Here is a 21,395-nt window from a genome sequence, read left to right on the forward strand (position 1 = left end):
CTGCGTCCTAACTTCGACTCGGTAATCGCTATACAGAAATTAATGTTATATAGAAAGAGAATATAAAGTCGAAAGGAAAGACGTTGGTGGTAGTGAATTTCAATCCTGCGGCCCCACGCTCAGAAGGCGAGTGTATTGCCCACTGGGATAAACCAGCGCCTCCTATAGCAGCGGGCTGGTACACTCTGCTTTGTGGCATCGTGCTACTTGGACCGAAATTTTCATTGCGAAACCCCGCGTGACGAAAGCGGTGACGCCAAAATCACCGCTTCTTACTCGGGAGCGTTCCCATCGGATTCTACGGCGGTCGGGCAAGGTAGCATGACGTCTCAGATTAAAGTGCACCGGCCTTGTGCGTTTTCCAAGCGTCTCAACGCGCTCGCTTGCTCGCGAGGAGCTCATAACTAGGCGGCGTTGAATTAGACATAATGCTTTCGCGTTCACAACTCATAAGAAGTGCTTAGGTGTCCTTGAATTTATTCGTATTAGATCTACATAATCTCTTCTTTTTCCTTTTTTTCTTTTTCTTTTTCTGAGTGGTCACCGGATGTTTGCTGCATCATAGACATGCCTCATCTTGTTGCGAATATTTGCTCCGGTATGTTTTTTCTCCTTAGGCAACCAGCTCGAGTCTTAAATATCAAGTCACTGCCCTTTGTGTTATTGTACAGGTTTTCCCTTCTAATTTATTCCTTTCCATTCTTGTAAATCTCCGTGGTCCTTTTTGTTTCCATTCTTTGCATCCAATTCACTGTCTCTGTTTCTCTCGCTTTCTCTCTTACGGCTCCTGGCTGTCTCTTCACCCTTTCACTTACCCTGCACTTGGTTGCCAACTTTCTCGACCTCTTCCTCCATTCCACGCTTTTCATGTACAGGTACTTGTGCACTTAAGCCGTTCATTTATTTTGATCCATGTTCCTGAGTCGCTCTTCAAAGCTAACTTTGCTCTGCGCTTCTCTGACTTCAAAAGAGACCTGTGGGAGGCGACGGGAAGAGCTAGCCGCCATGGCCACGGTTCATTTAGGGCCGATTTACGCTCGAGCCGCCCATCGCCGCAAGCCGCACCGCACGCGTGCGGTCGCGCGAAAGATTGCACGTATCAAACACATGTGCACAAATTTCGGTTTACAATGTGTAAGGCATACACTGTGCACACAGTGTAAACGGTAATTTGTGCACAAGTGCTGGATACGTGCAATTTTTCGCGCGACCGCAAGCGTGCGGTGCGGCTTGCGGCGATAGGCGGCACGAGCGTAAATCGGCCCTCAGGCCGGCCAGCCATGGTGCGGCGGGATCTCGGGAGCGGGCGATACCGCGGCCGCTCAGGTCGAGCGCGCTAGCGGGTTCTATTCTAGCCCCACACGCTCGTGAGTCGTCTTCCCCTTCACCGGCTCTGGAGGCGATAATCGAGCCGCCACGAGACCCAACCTATGTCGCCCTGCACTGCCTAATTTGTGGTTTTACCGTGGACTGCCAAAGCCAACCGGCCTATACCGACCTTTGGTTAAATGCCAACCTCAACAAGGTACCCGATTTGAAGCGCAGAAGGGTATTTGCGAACGTTGGCGCTGGCACCATCACTCCTTTCCAGATTCTACGCGCCACTTCATATTTATTGTAGCCCCAAAGTGCTCTATGTTTCATTATCGCTGCATTACGCTTCCCCTTTATGTTCAGATTATCTTGGTGGGTGCTTGAGCATGTCTTTCCTTTGTGTATGTATGCGCCAAGCTTTACTATGGGTATGACATGCTGTTGAATTGACATCACGTAATTACTCGTCTCTTCATTAAAGATAATACTTCCCGGTTTCTCTGTGCTGAACCTAAGGCCTAGATTTGTCGCTGCGTTGCCACCGATACTCGCTAGTGTCTGTAAATCTCTTGCATTGCCCGCTAGTAGCCCCATGTCATCTGTATAGATCAGTCCGGTGACCGTCTGCTGCACCATTTGTCGATTACGCGTGTAGGATAAATCAAACCCTAATTCGCTGTTTTCCAGTTGTCTTTCTATGCCCTTAACATAAAGCGTGAACAATAATGGAGACAGAGGACATTCTTGCTCCAGTCCTTGATGAATTTCCACCCCTTCATTACGTCTTCGGCCTTCCCATACACATTGTACTCCGTTCTCTCTCTCTCTCTCTCTCTCTATATATATATATATATATATATATATATATATATATGAAATCGCTATGCACTGATTTAGTACAAATATATTATCCTCTAAGCGTCTCCCTGCTCTGAACCCTTTCCAAATTTAATTTCACCCGTACATCATTTATTCCCACCCACTTTGCTCTAAATTTATGGCCTGCATTGTCACTCTTTATATCACCGACGTCACCGTAACTGGCCTGTACGAGCTCGTCTGATTCTTATCACCTTTGCCTATGTACATGAGGTTCATCTTGCTTTCATGCCATCCAAGTGGAATTTTCTTCATTCTAATCAATTGCTCTATGGCATTAGTGAACAGCTCCTTGCTCTTTGAACCGAGGTTTCATTAACTGTATGAAGGATTTCATCGGGTCCTGCGCCAGTGTTATTAGGTACATTTACTTCTGCAGTTTTTCAGCAAAAGCTTTCTTTCCTAAATTTTGACCTCTCAGGCTCGTCTGTTTTTGCTGGATCTGTTGGAGTTTTCTTTTTTTTTTGCCGAAGTTGTCCCTAATAACGTCTCTGATGTACTGCAGCGTTCGACAAGGTCCAGTTTACTCAGCCTTTTAATGCGTTAGCATTCTCAGGATACTTCCCGCCCTTTCCGATGGCAATCTATATATCTATGTATGTTTGTTTGTTTTTATCTATGAAGAGGAACTTGGGGAGAGTTGGTGGTAATTCGTGTTTTGGAAACTAACGGCGCTACAACAGGACACAGCGCCCTTGTCATGTTCTTCTTTGCCTAAGTCCTTGTCAGTTTAGCGCTGTTAATTTCATAAACATGTATTTGCATCTATGTTTGTATCTAACTGTTTTCCTGCCTGCCTGGGTCACTAGGAAGTCAGTGGTCGAATGGGTAGCGAGCCGGGGACACTACGCTGAAGTACGAGGGTTCTTCGAAACCAACCATCGGACAAACTTGGGTCACTGAGTACGCGGCAATGTCTACATACGTGGAGCTCTTCAACAAACTTATTTCCGGCCCACGTGAGTCACGCTAGATGTGGGAATGGGTTGGAGCAAACTCTGACGCCGACTTGGAGCACCGGGTATGCGCCACTCTGTCTGTTCTGACTTCCAGTGAACCTCTTTGATGCGACCCCCGCCACCCCTGAACCCCATCAAGGACATAACAAAGTTTTATCTCTCTCTTTCTCTTTGATGCCAGCTTGGGTCGCTGGGTGTGTGCCATCAGGTGTGCGCCGCTCTTCGATGAACATCTCTGACGCCGGCTTGGGTAACTGGGAATCTGCCCCAGGGAATGTGCCGCTCTACAACGGTGAAAAATATCAATTGAATTTGTCCCAGGTTGAGCAGAGTCAAACCCGCGTCACAAGGGCTCTTCAGGGACAGCAACCCGAAGGCTGAAAAATTCGGTGGACGCTTAAGCTTCGCCTTTTAAGAGCGCAACGCGATAGCATTCAAAGATTCCTGATGCTTCTCGCGCTTCCCGGCAACTGCAACTTACGTAACCGTAATGTTTACCGGGAAACTCTGGCGGCGAACGAAACGCGCGAAGGCGAGCTTTCTGGTAGAAACGCGGCCTCTTGCGTGGGCCGATCTCGGACATAGAACACAGCCAGGCCAAAAAAAATTACTTTACTTTCAGGTTTCTGTTATTGTTTCGCGCTTTCAATATTTCAGCCTGAGCGTATTTAACACGAAAGGCATGCGCCGTTGGTGTCTTGTTTCATGACCTTCGTTTGTGGGCTGTCCATTCTCAAAATTTCGAAAAATAACTTTGTCAAGAACGTCAGACAAGGTATGAGCAACTTTAGTGACAAAATCTTGTGACAATATGACCCGCATATACAGCATGTCATAGAGCAAGGCGTGGCACATACATATATCTAAATATATGCGCAAGACTTATTGGCAATCTCAAGAATCTGAAGTCAGACCAATGGTCAAGGCATCACCCATGAAGGCGCTTTTCGAATGCAAGCACGACGAAATCCTGAATGTAGTGAACATCTTGAAGGTCAGAAAATAAAATAATATAACCGACGTCAAACTGTGCTATACACAGAAATATAGCGGAATAAACTTTAAAGCTGAAATACTTGTTTCAGCGAGCAAAGACTGTGCCGCCAAACAGCTTGGTCCAGTGGAATGTTTATGGCAAAAGCTGTAAACAACCTGGGTTTGTGTTGGCAGAGATGCTTTTGCGCACTGCGTCAATACTCAACCCACTGCGCTAAAGCACACTCTATAATACTACTTCCCTTGTCGCCACTGTTCCCGTATGCGAGCGCTGACGCTTCAACCAACATAGCTGCGTTCTTCCCAGGTAAACCAGATAAAGACATTCTGAACTTTAGATGTATACGTTTCTATCTTGAATGAACTCATTTTTTATGTACTCTTCCTATGTGTGGCCAAGGGCACAGTCAGGCATAAATGCAATTTTCCTGCAATTTTCATCGCCACCATTTTTCTGCACCAGTGCAGAAAAATGGCGGAGATGGTGCTACATTAGAATTGTTTTATGACAATCTATAAGGTACAAATGTCCCAAGGGCTTCTGAGACAAAATTTTATGTCACTGAAAGAAACGCTACTGGCTAGACTAGGCCCGCATGTTACGATGCCGACACCATCAGCTAGATGATAACAAAATATGCCAATAATGTGAACTGGCATTTGTGAACCCTGACAGCGATCATTTCCGTTTCTCTAGACGTCGACTTCGGGCTTTGGTTTAACCCATGTCCGCCTGCGTATGAATAGCGCTTCTGTAGCTGCACTCACTATATACTGCTCTGCACGACGCCAGATAAACCTTGGAAGCGCGGTGTTGCTTTTTTTTCAACAATTTTTGTCACGTAAATCTTTGCCCCCAACTTTAGCGTGAGGTCTGTCTATTGAACATGCGTAATCACACTGTTCTCGCTACGCTCTTCGGAGATGATGGTGCCTTGCCGTGGCCAAGCAGCAGCGGTGAAAATTCTTCATAAGTGCTCTCGCGAGAACTCGGGAGCGTACTTTGATATCAGTGCGTCTGTTTTCCAACTGGAAAGCGCCGTTAGCCGTCGCTCGTACTCAACTGCCTCAGCATGCCTCAAGATGAGAGAGACACCCTGAATACAAAGAGATGATACCGAACAAGGGCGAGAGAATTAACAGTGCGCATATATTTTGGGATATTTTGACTGCGGTGCCTGTGGCACACGAGGTGATGGCACGGGGCAAATAGTTCTTTCGTTTTTGAAATCTGGGTTGAGACAGGACTTTGGTTCGCGAGGTTTCTTTGTTCTCTTTCTTTGTTTTCTTAACTCCGGTGCAAATAGTATACAGGATATCTATTACCGGGTCTTACACAATATAAGGCATATAGGATAGGGATTTGGCGATAGTGCCGGTGAGCGCGTTCGGCTATGTCGTGACAAGTCCCTAGCATAAAACGCTGGAACAGACTGTAGTCTACAGGAGTTCATGCGGTAAAGCATTCCTTCAGTCGCTGCCAAAAACATTCCGTGTGGCACGAACATGCGTGCGCACTCAAGGAAGCGTGGGCGTCTCTGTCACTACAACCAACCAGGGCTGGTCCGTGCCTGGGAAGCAGTCGTGGTTGACATTGAGGAGATCGTGCCACGCTCTCGACAATTATCGCGCTTCGCACAGGTGCGAGATCTCGCGCGGAAGGGTTTGCATCACGACTGCGCCTCGTTAATGGCGTCACTTAATCGCATGTCGTTGTTTGTCTCCCCTATTTGGCTTTCCGTGTGTACGTAAATAGAGAAGTACGAAACAGGCGCCTGCTAACCGATGGAGAGGCAGTCGAGCGCTTGTGTTTGTAGCCAGACGTGCTCAGCAACGCTCGTCACGTATTTCCGAAGTCCTTGGCAAGCAAACCTCCAGGCGCAGAAACACACAATGGAAGTATTACATAAATACAGGGGGAAAAAAAGAGCTATAGTGAGGACGTTACGCCTGTTTAACCACAGACTCGCTGTCCGGCACGCACACACGGCAACGAGCTGGCTTAAAGCGATGTCGAATAACGTTGCTATGTGTAGATACGAGTATTTCGAAAACCCACCACGAAAGAAAAACGAGAAAAAAAATCGAAAGAAAGGGGAACGCAACGAACAATGGAAAGAAAAAACGTCAGGCGTAACGTAATGATCGAGACAGGGAGACACCGTTGTGGGTACAGAGCAAACTGGTGTATCCTATATTACAGTTGACATTAAGAAGAAAAAAATGGAGCTGCGCTAGCCATATAATATGTAGAGCAAGTAACCGGCGGTCTACAAGAATTACGGAATGGGTGCCAAAGGGAGGAAGTGAGAGGGGGAAGGGGGAGAGCGAGAGGGAAGGAGGGAGAAAGAAAGAGAGAGAGAGAGAATAACTTTATTGAGGAAAAATAGCGTTATGAGGAAAGCGCACTCGAGGACTTCAGAAAAGTATAGGTCGTATGATGAAACTTGGAATCAGCTAGCGCAAGGCAGGGGTAATTGGATATCGCTGGGAGAGGCACTCGTCCCGCAGTGAACATAAATATGTTATTATTATTATTATTATTATTATTATTATTATTATTATTATTATTATTATTATTATTATTATTATTATTATTATTATTATTATTATTATTTCAAAGAGTCAAACGACACAGTAGTCGGTAGCTCGAGTGTCGTTCCGCCTCCGTCCTAAACTTAAGTGGTAACCTTGGCGCAGTATAGAAGTACCTAAATCAAAAAGGGGCTCACAGATGGAGTAGCACACTGTGGTATTAAATAGGCTATAAACAGGGATGAGGTGCCTCAGAAAGGCTGGTCAACGTTTCGATAGGAGGACCTATCTTCGTCAAAGGCGGACTTTACGGCGGATTTTGGCGTCCGCCTTTGACGAAAATAGGTCATCCTGTCGAAACGTTGACCAGCCTTTCTGAGGCACCTCATCCCTGTTCCTAGCCTTCATACCATAAAGGTACCTGGTAAAATAACTTTGCAGCTAGCGTTAGACAGTAAAGAGATAAAAATAACAAGCTTGTGTGGCTACATCTGTCGCAAAGCTGTTTCTAATTGTGATTTCCACACAGTCTGTTCATCCATGAAACTACAGAAGAGGAGGAGGAGGAGGAGGAGGATTTATTAGAGCAAAGAGAGAAACAGATCAGAACAAAAGCAAAGAGGTTGGCCCGAGCTAGCATATGCTCGGGCCTGCTACTCTGCACAGGAGAACGAGGAAAGGAGACCAAGACATAGTGAGAAATAGTGGTGAAAGACGATGATGAGGACAGGAAGAATGGATGATAGACGTAACCATCAGACTAGAGTTACTGTGCAGGCTCCGGCAGTAGCCTGCACAGTACAGTAGCTCTACACATCAGATGGCATGGCAGCGCCAGGCCCACCCAGTCTCGTCACGTTCACCCGCAAGAAGTAATGGTTTCCTTGGAAGACCTATGCTTCATGCCAAGCCATTCAAGCAGAATCGGATGTGAACCGGCCTCCTTCAGACGACCGCGAGAACTCAGCTACTTCTTCTCGCCTCTCACTTGGATATATATATATATATATATATATATTTATTTATTTATAGGGGGGTAAATAAGTTGTTTTCGTGTGCACGAATGAGACACATTCCACATGACACAAGACGTCACGAAGGCTGGCGTCTTCAAACAAGCGTTGAAGTGCTTTCGTTGCTTTGTGATGCAGTACTTCTGATGGCAACGGGCATAATCCCTGGCAAGTCAAATAGTTCTACGTAAATCAAGTAAATGGAGCTCTTGTTCGAGACAGCATCTCTTTTAACCGAGCAGTCGCGCAAGAACAGCTTCTTTAAGAAATACAGAAGAACTTCTTAATATTTTCCGTGCGATCAGCCACATGCGTTCCGACACTTGCATGATCACCGCCCCTTTTTAGAATGTACTGCACGTCTGCTCGACTTAAGTTCTGCCACAGAAGAACACACGGCGTGGCACGCAGCCACGGAGGTGCGTCGTGCGTTTCTAAACATAGAAGCTGCTCGTCGCAGATATGCCATATATATGCCGCGTAAGTTCATGGCCAGCCAGCAGGTGGGGCTACGGGATTTCACGGTCACCGGCTGAGATCATGCCTGATGAGCAACCCGCGGGTGACGCTTAATCTCTTGGTTTTAAACGAGCGAACATGATGAAACGCAGCAAACTTGGACGGGAAACCCGACAATGCGGAAGTTAACGGCTTGTCTTGCCAGGCATCCGGTTTGGGTTGGCAATCTATTGCGCGAAGGGATGCGCGAGGAAAAAGCAATGTCAAACAGCGCCGTCTTGTGTGTGTGTGTGTGTGTGTGTGTGTGTGTGTGTGTGTGTGTGTGTGTGCGTACACGCACGGAGATAAGCGTTCTCAGACGGGCGCGCGCAGCACTTCGCAAACAGACAAGTTCGCGCACACTCGAGTGGGGGGAGAGGGGGTGTACTGGGTGTACAGAGACCTGGCAAGCTGCGTCCCACACTCTTGCATTGACGGCGGCGCGGCGGTGGCGGCGGCTTTGGCTTCTGCCGGCGCAAGAGGTCAAAGCACCGTCAAAGACTTGATGGGGGAGAGGGCAAGCCTCCTCCGCTACAACCAACACCACCTAACAACCATGCGCCGGCGTCCGGTTCCCTCTCTGGCAATTTCTTTGCCGTTTTGTTCGTCGCTTTCAGTCTGCGTAGCATTTTTGCTATGGATGTACGCAGGAATCACGTGGCGCGACCAATGAGAGAGAAAGAGAGAGAGAGAGACACGGCCAGACTGGCTTGTCTGGGAGGTCTTTCGGCGTGGTTCCGCTGGTTGGGTACGCGATTCACTCAGTTGCCGGTGGGGTGCGCAGTGAGACGGGTGCAAAGTCGGCCACGAGAAAGTACCGAATCCGCGGTTGCCGTTGCTTTCGAGAATTCCCCAGAAACGAGGCATCTGAACGGTGAGTGCGGGAGTTGTGGGTTTGCGCGAGAATGGGCGTACCGCGTCGAGAGACCGGTCGGCGAACGGCCACGACAGACGCGAGGGTGCACGCAGCCGCGACGAGACGCGGCCGAACCGCCCCGCCCCGCATTTATAGTCGTCGCTTTGCAACAAGCGCCGACGAACTGTGCGCCACAAAACGCGAGCTGCAGCGCATTTCCGGACAGGCTTGCGCGCGTTGTTTTGAGTTTGTTTCTTAGTAAAGCGCACTTTAGTTGTGCAGTCACGTAGGTCACTTCAGCGCAATAAAAAGGTACAGCAATAGCCAACAAACACCAGCGCGTCAAAGTAAACGACACAAAACGACTTGTGCTGAGCTTTGAACTTGTGCGCCCTGCACCCACGGTGCGCGCGTCGTGCATTCATTAGCTTTTCTCCGGTAAAGGTACTCGCAACGACATTGCGGCATTCGTTCTTTCGGTACCTTGGGCGGTATAACGTAAAACAGTTCCAATAATATTTTATTCCAATCTCCTGACGTCAAATTTGCGTAACCGCCGCCGCAAGCATCGGGCGGTCACCCGCAGGATTGTCTGAACAAACCAATCAAATGCTCCCCTCGTTCATAGGAGGTCGCTTGTTCGCTTGAAAAACGAATAACATTGTCCGCACTGAGCTGTTTGCCTTGTCTAATTGGCTCACAAGAGGCGAGGAGCATGCTCAAGTGGAGAGGAATTCGATGGGGCCGAACCACTGCACTGAATATCTATAAACGGATGAAGAGCGTGGTGCCGGCGTCTGCGATTGGTCCGCTTTCTCTTACTTAGCTTGCGGTGGCTCGTCGACAATCGCGGCGGCATGCAATGGAAGCTTAAGAATGACGCTAAAACAGATCCTCAGCAAAGAAGAGTTGGCAGAAAGAGGTCGTAAACGTGCCGAAAGTTCTCGAAAACGTTAAACGGCCACGCAAATTGTTTTATTACACGCAAATAAACGCATTCTCCCCGGCAGGGGCGAGTAGCCAGTGCCGGAGCGATCGGCGGCAGCCATCTTTTATTCCTTTCGGAACGGGGTAGCCTGCGGCTATTCAGAAGAAAACTCAGTTTTGTTCGGCATATTAATGCATCTTTAACGCGTACACGCCATTTTGACGCGGTAACATTTTGCGGTTTTGTGACGTCGCGTGAAAGGCAAGTGAAGCGGGTGCGGCCCGAAAACTTTTGACCAATCGCCGAAGGCTAATGGCGAAAAGGCGTCGAATCAGAAATAACTATTTTTGTTTTGTTCGGTCAAATTATGCATAATCACTGTGCACACGTCATATCAGATGGGGAGCTATCCCGGTTTTCGTGAAGTCGTGTAACAGACCGGTGAAGTGGGGGTGGTCCAAAAAAGTTTTTGACCAATCGCGGTGGGCTGATTGCAGAATCGGAATAGAAAAGTTTGGAATAGTTTTACGTTATAGCGCCCCTTTTCTACCACTCACTGGCGAATTACGCATTCTACGGCGACAACTCGTCTACATGTACCCAAGCACATAGAGGAATGTACAAAGTCAGTCGTTACAATGAATGCAATGATTCGCGGTTCTGTCGAACACAGCGTCACATAACGTTGCCACCAGCGCGAGATTCATGCGATTAAGCGAAGCCATAAGCTAAATACGCGACTTCCGACTTCTTTTCGGCACTGCCGCTAGATGTAAAGCAGCAGTAGATATTAGTAGCAGTAGATGTTAAGTAGTAGTAGTAGTAATAGTAGTAGTCAGTGGTTCTTAATTAAAGAAAATATGTAAGAAAAAGCAAGGAAGAAAACTGCATAGGCCAGCCAAACTGTGTCTACACTCGGTGACCAACGTAAGAATTCAAGCTCCTCCCAGAAGACGGCACTCAATCTGTGCCTCCAAACACATTACCGGGAAACACCAATATGTAAAGAAGCCCGCCTCCGCTGTGACGTCAAGAAAACTAGAAAGAACATAATCGGCTGACGCAAGTATATCAGCGGTGCATATGCCAATGCATTTCTTAGCTTGTCACCTGCTGTACCATGAGAGCGGCTGACACCAGAACAGTGGCCACCAGAGGCGGGGTCACGTGCTTGACAAGACAGAGAGAGAGAGTATACCAAAAAGGATAGAGTTGACGGGAAAGGGCTATCGATGTTCTATATACAGAGTTCCTGCCTGCATAAGTGCCTCGTAACCGCATATTATCACGATACTTGTAACATTACGATACCGACGGCTTTGGCCATTGTGAGTTTCTGATGATAGACTGACCACCATCTTAGCCGTTTTGTTGTTCCATGTAAAGAACTTGCAAATTTATTTTTCATTTATGTCTCTATACTCGTGACAGTAATATGCGTATGCGGCTTATCGAATGAGCAATTACAGCGAGACGTCGGCTCGCCTAGGACAAGTCAGGTCTGATACAGCTGGCGCTTCCTGCTTGAGGGCCTGGCAAGCTTCGAGGCCTCTGCCTTCTTTTTTGTTTACGTCAAAGCAGGTGCCCGTAGCAGCGACATTTAACTGCCGAGCATACTTCCTCATACTGACGACACTACCGCGAATAGGCTCACCTCGGGCAATAAAAAAAATAAATAAAAGAGGTGACGAGTGGAGAACGCCGAAACGACAGAAGGTGGAGCCGAGTTGTCAAACGTATTTAGCGAGGCGTTCTACGCTGCTATTGAAGTGAAGCTGCGAGGAATCCTTGTAACAATGCGGCTCGATCAGAACATTATGCCAATAGGCGTGGCGTAAAACGTGACTGTGTACGACAGAATGCAACAGCATCCCATTTTGGGAGATTTGCTAGACACATAGTGGTTCATCTTCGCGTTTGCGGGAGATTCGTTCGGGCACGGTTCAAATTTCCCGACCGGGCCCGCCTGGTGTACAACACTATAATTATAACTACCACAGCACGTTGATCTTAACCAAAATGCTGCTGCATATTACTAATATCAGGAAATATAAGTTCAATATGTAGGATGAGGCAGGCCTGCCGTAGACTACAATCGAACATAAAAGAAATAATAGAGCAAAATTGTGGACGCGCACGACACAGGCCGTCGCAAAATAATTCGTTGTCAAATCTTAACGCCCCCGAGGCAACACAGAAGTCGTGAGAAGTGCCGCAGCGAGTGGCTCAGAATTAATAGTGACCGTCCGTGTTTCTTGAACGTGCACTTAAAGCGTGACAAACAAATTTTCAGCGGCCGAACGCCAAGTATCCACTGAGCCACCACTGAGGGTGCCCTAATGTGGCTCGCTGACATAATTTCGAATGGCGAATCTGCGTGCCTCAGCAAGGGTAGCATCCGAGGCAAGAGCTCGTCTGATCCACTGACCACGCGTTAAAATAACAACCAAAAAAAAGTGGGCCAGGCCTATATATAGTACTTTCAAAGGAGTCCCGGGTGAGTGAATGGTGGCTTATCCTACGGCGTGACCCCTTTCTTCGAAACAAATGGGCCGGCCTATTAGCGGAACGACGAACAAAGCTGCGCAGAGTGTCTCGGCGGCTCCAATGAAACGTGACGCATAAACCAGTCCACCAAGCCACTGCTAATCGATCCAACTCTATGCCTTTTAAAGCCTGGTTACTAGAGCATGGGAACGAACGCATTTGGCAGTTATACACACGCTCGCCCCACGTCTGCGCGACATTTGTGCGGGACCAAGAAAGTAACTATATACGTAGAATGAGCCGGCAGACCGGTCACGTTATTCGTTGACTGCAATAGTGAACTTCAGCAGAGTGTTATCAGTTTTTCAATGTTACTTCATACGCAAGCGGAATACAGAAAGAAAAACTGTAGTTCTTTTTAAGGAGTGCTCGCACTAAAATTTGGTGCTCCGCTTTTCTTGCTTCTTACGTAGCTGTTGACTCCTTAATTACAATGCGAAGCCTCATCCGGCGAACGCTGATTAAACGACACCCGCTTACTCGCACGTTTCAGGACATGGCTCCCGTAGTTGGCTATTGGGACGTGCGGGGCCTGACGCAGTTCATCCGCAACCTCCTCGTGTACAAGGGTGTCGAGTTCCAGGACAAGCTGTACAAGTTCGGCCCGGCGCCCGAGTTTGACCGCTCCGACTGGCTCAAGGAGAAGTTCACGCTGGGACTCAAGTTCCCCAACCTGCCGTACTACATCGACGGCAACGTCAAGATCACCCAGAGCTTGGCCATCCTGCGCTACCTGGGAAGGAAGCACGACTTGGCCGGCAGGTTGGTGGGACGGTGAACCCCCGTGTAGCGCCACAACCGCGAATGTGACTCGTTCGTTTCATCACGATCGCCATCATTGTTATCATCTTAGCTACGTCCACTGCAGGAAAAAATGGCTCTCCCAGCGATATCAAGTCGCCTCCCCCCCCTTCTCATACGTTATAAGCTACGCCCCGTAGTTATTCTATCTTCGTATGCCTGAAGATCTCATTTTACCACGCCACTTAATCACCTGCCTGTCATCGGCCGCATCCTCTTTCCCTTGGCACCCAATGCTGTTAACTAAATGTGCCACCGGCTTTCGTCGTTGCTTAGGTATTGACGCCACAGTAAAAACACGACACGGGAAGGAAGACACGGTGAACATGAGGGCAGTTACTCTTCCTAAATATCAATCAGAAACCGACAGAATTTAAAGCAACGCGAAATCACACAAAATTAAAACAGGTGAAATTTTTTATTCAAAAAATATAAATAATTTTTCGTGTGATTAATGCAAGCGTTTGTGTTCACTGTGTGTTCCTTTCTGTCTCCTATTTGTTTTATTTTCTTTTTTCTCCTGCGGCGCTAATCCACAAGACATGAACACGTACCAGATAGCCAGCTCTGCTTACTTCTAAGCGGCATCTGCTCAGCGCATTACATGATCGGCCCAATTCCATTTTTAATCTGAAACTATAAAAAGTAATCCATCCACGTTTATGCTCTCATCTGCTCTCTAATATCTCAGCTTCCGTGTTCCTCTTGCCTAGTGTTGCGCTTAATTTCTTCCCCGTTGATCATAGGCGCGGCCTTTATTAACTTATGTTTCTTTGGTATTCCCTATGTTTCGCCCTTATGACTTAATACACCCCATAGCACACTTGCCTAGAACGCGGGAGTTTCCGGCACTCTAACAAATAAGCAACCACTTTCGCGTGTCTTCCTGGTAGTTAACCGATGCTAGGACTCCCTTACGGTTGGGTAGGCGAACCGCTAAGCTTCAGCTTATTAGTTAAAAAATAAAAAAATGCAGTTCCACCCAAAAGGCGAAGCATTGACAGCGATATCAAAGTATTAGGCAATTACACGAACTAAGGTTCGTAGTTTTATTAGCCGTAGAAATTTCAGTACTAATTAAATTAACAAGCGTGGTGTCATGCACGCATAGGCAAACATGAACAAATCTCGCTCGTGAACACTGGCTGTCACAACGCTGGCGTGATGAAGAGCGCAGGCAGCGGGGAGCGAATGTCTCCCACTGCCTCTCGCTTCAACGCGCGTTCCGTACTGTCTCTCTCGCGCTGATTGACAACCATTCTTTATTGCATTTTCAGTTTAAATGTATAGAAATCCCTATGAGTAGTAAAGGTACGGGAATGTGTAATGACATACCATTGTTGTCTGCAGTATATCACACGTTTGATGAGTAGCGCGTTTCGCTGCAATGTAGGGATCGAGGGGGCACGCTTTACGCATGAATCACCATGTTAGTGGACCAGAAAAGCTTCAATTTAACGAGCACGTTGCTCCAGGAGCGTACGTTCTTTTTCAACATACGGTGTGCAGCAGGGTGACTTGCGACTGAGCCCCTGAGCGACTAAGCGTGTTCTTCTAAAGCTCATCAGCCAGTGTGCGCTATATATGTAGCAGCGTCCGCATGAAAACGGTATCCTATATACGACTCTACATGTGCAGTTTGTAAAAGCTTGTGCGGGTTTCTTATCACACTCGCACTTTTTTGAACCTTCTTTGATGTCATCAACGCAGAATCACCAGCTATGGAACTGCACTTTGGTGTCGCGGTGCTTCACTACACACAGTCAGCACTTCCTTCTTCTTTTCTTTTTTCTAGTCCCCCTTTCCCTCACTGCCAGTGTAGGATAGCAAACAGGACGTTCGTCTGGTTGGCCTCCTTGCCTTTCCCCTCTTTGCTGTATCTCTCTTTCTCTTTGTTCACTCTACAGTAATATCGGAAAGTTTAGTGCGTACAGTGAATACAACCTTTATCCCATTTTTCTTGAGATAGAGAAACGAAGAGGGAAAGGTAGGGAGGTTAACCAAAGACACGCCCGATTGGCTACCTTACACTTGGGGAGGGGGAAAAAGAATAACAACTAAGGAGAGAAAAGGAAAATAATAATCACTCATTCACAGTCATCGCGGAGGAATCTCCACTGTCACAAGCATTCACACAATCCAGTGTAATTCAAGAAGCGTAGAAGGGCTTTTGTGGCATTTTGCATGCGAGAATGCATAGGCCTAGGGGAAAGATCGCGCACGTACGGAATGGCAGTCAAACTAGAATGTACACTGTGTGGATCATTCTTGTCCTCGCTATCTTTTTGCCGTCTCATAGTGGCTCATAACCGTCCCGCTATGGAGATTAACAACGGTGTCGGATATCCAGCATGCTGTACCCGCTGCTCTCGGCGCAGAGAACTACTTCTCATTTGATGATGACATGACGGGTCTAGTGCTCCCTTGAGACAAGATTTAGCGATGCTTCGTTTAACGAATTTCGAATGGGCGGACGGATAAGGTAGAAGGCTTTTGCACAAGCGGAATTCATAGCAACAGCACAGGGGGTCTAACCTAAAGTTCAATTCCATGTCCAATAATCGCAACTTATTGTCAGGTGGTAGCTGAGATGTCAGTACTAAACGCTTCATCTCATAACGAAATGCGTCAAAAAATCGCATCTACAGATTACTGTTGGCCAGTTTGGTTAGTCCGGCGAAAAACTAGGAAGTCAGCAACAAAGCGGAACACTTTGACAGCACCTGTGTTTCGGAGGCTAGTCGTAAGGCACCCGTCATTCATATCGCGCTAATAAAAGATATCGCTAAGTACCGCTGCTAGACACGATCCAATCGAAACGCCTTCGGTTTGAATGCAAGAAAAGTATCCTTATGACTGACGAAAGTTCCGTGAAGGTAAAAACTAAGCAATTATTAAAAGCTGTCTAATGAATGTCACACGTGTTCTGAAATTGTGTGCACCTAAACCACTCAATGCACTTGCTAGCTTCATCGCTTGCAAACTCAAGTGGCAAAGAACAATACAAGTCTTTAACGTCCACTTAGAAGGCGCTTACTCGCTCTGTGCATATGTGTTCATATATAGATTGCAGCTGAATATGCATCAAAAAGTGGTTGTCAGTCAGCGTTGTGTACGTCGTCTGTGCTTTCCTCCTGTCCTTCGCACTGTTTTTACCTCCTTCGCTACATAAAGCTGATTACTGGAGAAATTGACGGCGCAAGTTCTGTTTTTCGAGTTTCGCTCAAAACCGAAATTGTGGTGACGTTGCTGCTTTTAAGGTATTTTCACGCCTTGTGGACGTTTCTATGAGTTGAACCAAAATTTGCCACGTTGATTCTTTGCTTACTTGCTGAAGAAGCGCGATCCTCCGTTATTGACGAATATTTATTTATTTATTTATTTATTTATTTATTTATTTATTTATTTATTTATTTATTTATACAATACTGCGGACAAGAAGTCCAGGCAGGGTGAACAAAATACAAAGATGATATGCACAGACGAACAAGATGAAACAAGTGTGTAACACGTTTTTCACACAAATTGTTTGGTCGTAAGGTAGACGATTAAGAAAAATGTTGTTAACTTGATTACAATACAACTATAGCTTAACTATCCCAGACATGATCAAAATTTGTAATGATAACAAGTGCTGGTACAAAAATTTCTACGTGACGTTGTCTTCCGTATTTGCTAAATACTTGGCTTCCGGATTTCCATGCCTATGCTCTCAGTGAATGTAGAAATATAATCCGCCAATCCAGCCTACTTGTAAACTCTTCACAGAGCGTCCCTTGAAGTATTTCGCGAAAAGAAGTGGCTGTGCCGCGCTCAAAAACTGATTCACAATGAGGCGGTGAGACGCAAAACTGTTTCTCGTCGTCCCGTTCTCCAACCTGCGACCGCGTTTCCCAGGAACGAGGAGGAGACCCTCGAGCTGGACGTGCTAGAGCAGCAGGCCCGGGACCTGTCCACGCGCTTGCTCACCTCCACGGCTCCGACCCCAAACTACGAGGAGGTGCTTAAGGCGTACGCGGACAACATCGACAACGTGCTCAAGCCCTGGGAGGAGCACCTGGCCGGCCACAAGTGGGCCCTGGGAGACAGGCTCACGTACGTGGACTTCCTGCTCTACGAGGGGCTCGACTGGCACCGCGAGTTCAGGGGCGAGGCCGTGCAGCGGCACCCGCACATCGTCGAGTACCTGAAGAAGTTCGAGGAGCTGCCTAACCTGAAGGAGTACTTCGCCTCGGACAAGTACCACAAGTACCCCATCTTGGGCCCCCACCGCAAGTGGGGCTTCAAGAAGTGAACCGCCCGGCCGATCGCTTGCTTCTCGTACGTGGGACCAACTTTAGCGCTCTAGCGCCTCCAAATAATAAAAAAGGCCCTCTGCTTGAATAAACTGACTATGTGAAAAATCTGTTCTGCCAAAGCCGGCAAGGTGGAGGGAGTTTCATGAAAGAAAAAGAAAATTGGCATCCGCATGGACTATAGCACAAAGGTGACTCACTGCGGCACGTTGGTGATCTAGAATTCAGACCTTTCATCCCAGTATTCAAGAAGGCAGAATACCTTCTAGAAGGTTAGAATACCTTGGAGAGTGTAGGCAGGATACCACTACCTTGACTTGACACTTAAGCAACTCCGCCTCAACCCACTGCTGTTGATCTGTGTAGGTCATCTCAAAGGGCAGCTGAACAATTTTTCAAAATAAAAACGAGTCTTCAGCTTGTCATCATATCTTTTCTCCGTCTGAATGCGAAAATCATAGTTTAACGGGCCACGAGTCATGTCAAGTCTCTTTAACTCAGCAAAATATGAGCAGCAGCAGCAGCAGTGAGAGGCACTGCGAGTCGGTTAACGGGCTCTAGTGGTGAAGATGTGAAGACGATTGTGGGGTCATCCTGTGTATCGGTGAGGCGCGTGTCTCATGTGCAGCGCTCCCGTGACTCCCGCGTTGGCGGCATTTTGTCGTTCCAGGTCTTTCGCCGCTACGCTCGGCGCGCAAGTGGAGAGGAGATCCGACGAAAATTTTAACGGTGAATGCGGAGCTTGCCATGCGCACCATCGAGAAAACTTCGGGAGTTGAATTGTGGTGTCGTAGCTTTCCAAACCACCGTAAATCTTCCAAATCCCAAAACTTGTTCATCTTACCTTTGAGATACGTGGTTCATGTTAACAGACCATGAAATCTGGAAGTCATTTATTGCCCTAAGGAGTACTATTTTAATTCAGCTTGCTCCTTGCCCTTGCGGCACTGGGGCAAGGGCAAGCCTCATTTATTTTTCAACACGGCATAATAATTTACTGCTCAGTACCGCAGCTCCTCAAGTGAAAACGTCACGCCCTTTCAATGACCCTCCACGGCGATTTGCGAGAGCAATTTTTGTAACAGGTGGCGTTGTTTTTTAGGACTTATTCCAACCGCAGGCTAATGTCGGAGACACTAAGCTCACTATAGAACTTCGCGTCTGAAGCTTCTATAGTGAGCCATACTCAGCTGCCTGCTCCTTTTCAAACAGGTCTAGCACCACCAACATATATATAATTCCCTCTCTTTCTCAAGTAATTACTCCTGGTATGAATTGCCGAGGAGCTTTTATTGAAGCACAGTATTTTCTTAATTCGAGAGGTGGCAGTGTCCACTTAATGGAAAGGTTTACATGGCTGTGCTCAGTGGCAGAGTTAACGTACATGAAGCATATACAGTATCGCTATTCGGTGGTAGTTAATCTACTTGGTGCTTACTCGTTCGTAGAGCCACTACTCAGTGGAGTCAAAATTGAAATTCAAGCCTAGGCCCGACCGTTTGTGAATAAGGGATGCAGGTTCGCCGCAAGCATGAGGCCAATTACGGAACACGTAGCTCAACGCGGGTACAGCATAATGCCATGTTTAGGTATTGAAGTACCGCGCTGCCCAATGTCGGTGACATTTCACAGCGTAACGTCACCGGTACACTCAGAAGTGTCGCGTGGACTGCACAAAAAATGGTGTCCTGGCAGGCTGTCTGTCTGTGACCCCCGTGTTCGATGACATTTCGTTGAGCTTCGAGAAGACGAGAGATGAGGCACAGCTTCACATTCAGTCGTCATTATAATCGCCCTCTAAAGAATGTAAAATCCGTCTGTCTTCTGAGTAAAAAGTTCACCGCCAAGAAACGTGACTCACTGCGCGGCAGATTGATGAGATGTGTCGTGCCAAATTTGATTCCGGAAGCAGTGTGAATAAACAGCTTGGAACGTTCGTCATGATCAACGTTCTCGTCGTCTGAAGAATATAACATTCGCGTTCCCCGTGTCCGCGCTGTCTAAGCGCGTTCGACCTCTGACACTCAACGAGCTTCGCAGCCCGAAACTGCGCTTGTGGGCTCTGGGGCCCCGCTATCTGGTCTACTCAATGTTTCGAACGAATTCAAGTGCGATTCGCACTATTCTTTGACAAAGCACAAACATAAACGCCCATGAGTACACCGATTCACTTTAGGTATGATATCCGTGCGCTATAATTTACTTTTCCAATCAGGCGTTCATATGAAAATTGGGATGACTTTGTACTAAAGCTACATCAGGGGACTTCACAAAGGCTTTCGGTTAATCTAAGACAGCGCGAACTTTTAGGCTTCATAAATTACAATACGCGGTGTTACCGATTACCAATTTCATCTTTCTCGCATGTTCTCGGACTAGTAAACGTTAGATATTAAAACGATCGCATGTCAAAAATAAAGCTGGGACCAATTTCACAAAGCTTTTTATTTTCGTAAGTGATCTTTGCCGCTGGCCGATCATCTTCGCTAATAACATCTCCAGCGTCATTATTGGCTTAAATAGCTTCTTACTACAGTTCTAGCGCAAGATAATTATTTCGTGAATATGGCCGCTGGCACTTCATTCTAACCTACAAGATATTCCTCTTTTTTTATTATTATTGCCTGGGAAACCTACGTGGGCAAGTCGTTGTCGCACTGACGTTAAGACCGTAATTCGCAATGGCCCGCGCACGTCGGGTTAGCACGCACCAATCGATGCGTTATGGCCACTGCAGCCTCCACATGCATCGGTGTCAGACGAAGGCGGCGACAAGTAAGCCGGCCAGGGCCGTATTCCCAAAACCTTTTCTTTCGCAAATGTCCTGTGCGATGGGCCAGCCACCTTCGATAATTATAGGCCCAACATCAGATTTAGCTCGAGTCTTCTCTCATACAAACAACTCTAGTGTAAGAGCACGTTGCGAATACGGGCCCTGATATTTATCACTGCCAACGGAGTAGCCGCAGAGGAGCATTCCACGGAAAGTAGCAAAGGGACAATATAGGGAGGATTGTGAGGTTAGGCTGTAGTTGTCTCCCTTCCCCCTCCCCCTCCATCTCATCTTTCTGTTCCCCCTCTCCCGTCCCTCAGACTAGAGTAGCCAACCAGACGCATTTCTGGTTAACATCCCTGCCTTCTCTCTTTATTTCCTCCTCCTCCTCCTAAGCTGTATTTGTGAAATATGCTTCTTCACTAGCAGAACAGACTCCCACTAAAATTTGTAACACCCCCGCCCAAAAAAAAGATAACACAAAAGCGACAGATGGGTGGATACAATAAAAGCGAGGTTACCACAAATGGGTCGAAGAGCGATCAAAACAAAAGACACAACGTAAAACAAAAGACACAAGCACATAGCATCGAATATTATAGGAGCAATTAAAATCCGCAAGATCGAACACAAAGCGCTGGCGTTGAGTCCATAAAGATATTTATTGTTCGTAAGTGCTCATTGCCGTCGTCGAGTTACCATCACTAATAGCACGTCCAACATCGGGATTGGCTAGAATTTGTTCTTACGCATAATCCTGGCGTAAAAACACGTGAATAGTGAATCAGTTAGGAGTAGTAGACTGCGTAAAATAAACTTTTAAACATATTTTTTGAGATTGCGTTTGCATTCATGCGGTGCGGTGAGGTACTGGGGAAGACCATTAGGTGATGCCAACAAGACCAGCATAGGAATATATTAAAATTTCCTCAGTTGACGTGCGTAATTAACATTCTAGTTTAGTCACTACTTGACAGTTTCAACATCAGTAATGTGGCAAA

General features: G+C 47.1%; 1 protein-coding gene across 1 annotated transcript; it reads left to right on the forward strand.

The window, feature by feature from the left end:
* Positions 1-8,894: 8,894 nt before the first annotated feature.
* On the forward strand, positions 8,895-17,877 carry LOC142575950 (glutathione S-transferase-like). The gene is made up of 3 exons (XM_075685786.1): positions 8,895-9,068; positions 13,019-13,287; positions 17,224-17,877. The coding sequence occupies exons 2-3, from the start codon at positions 13,022-13,024 to the stop codon at positions 17,618-17,620; spliced, it is 663 nt and encodes a 220-aa protein (XP_075541901.1). The 5' UTR covers positions 8,895-9,068; positions 13,019-13,021; the 3' UTR covers positions 17,621-17,877.
* The last annotated feature ends 3,518 nt before the right edge of the window (positions 17,878-21,395 follow it).

Source organism: Dermacentor variabilis, chromosome 3 (genome assembly GCF_050947875.1).
Source record: "Dermacentor variabilis isolate Ectoservices chromosome 3, ASM5094787v1, whole genome shotgun sequence".
Classification (NCBI taxonomy): Eukaryota; Metazoa; Arthropoda; class Arachnida; order Ixodida; family Ixodidae; genus Dermacentor; species Dermacentor variabilis.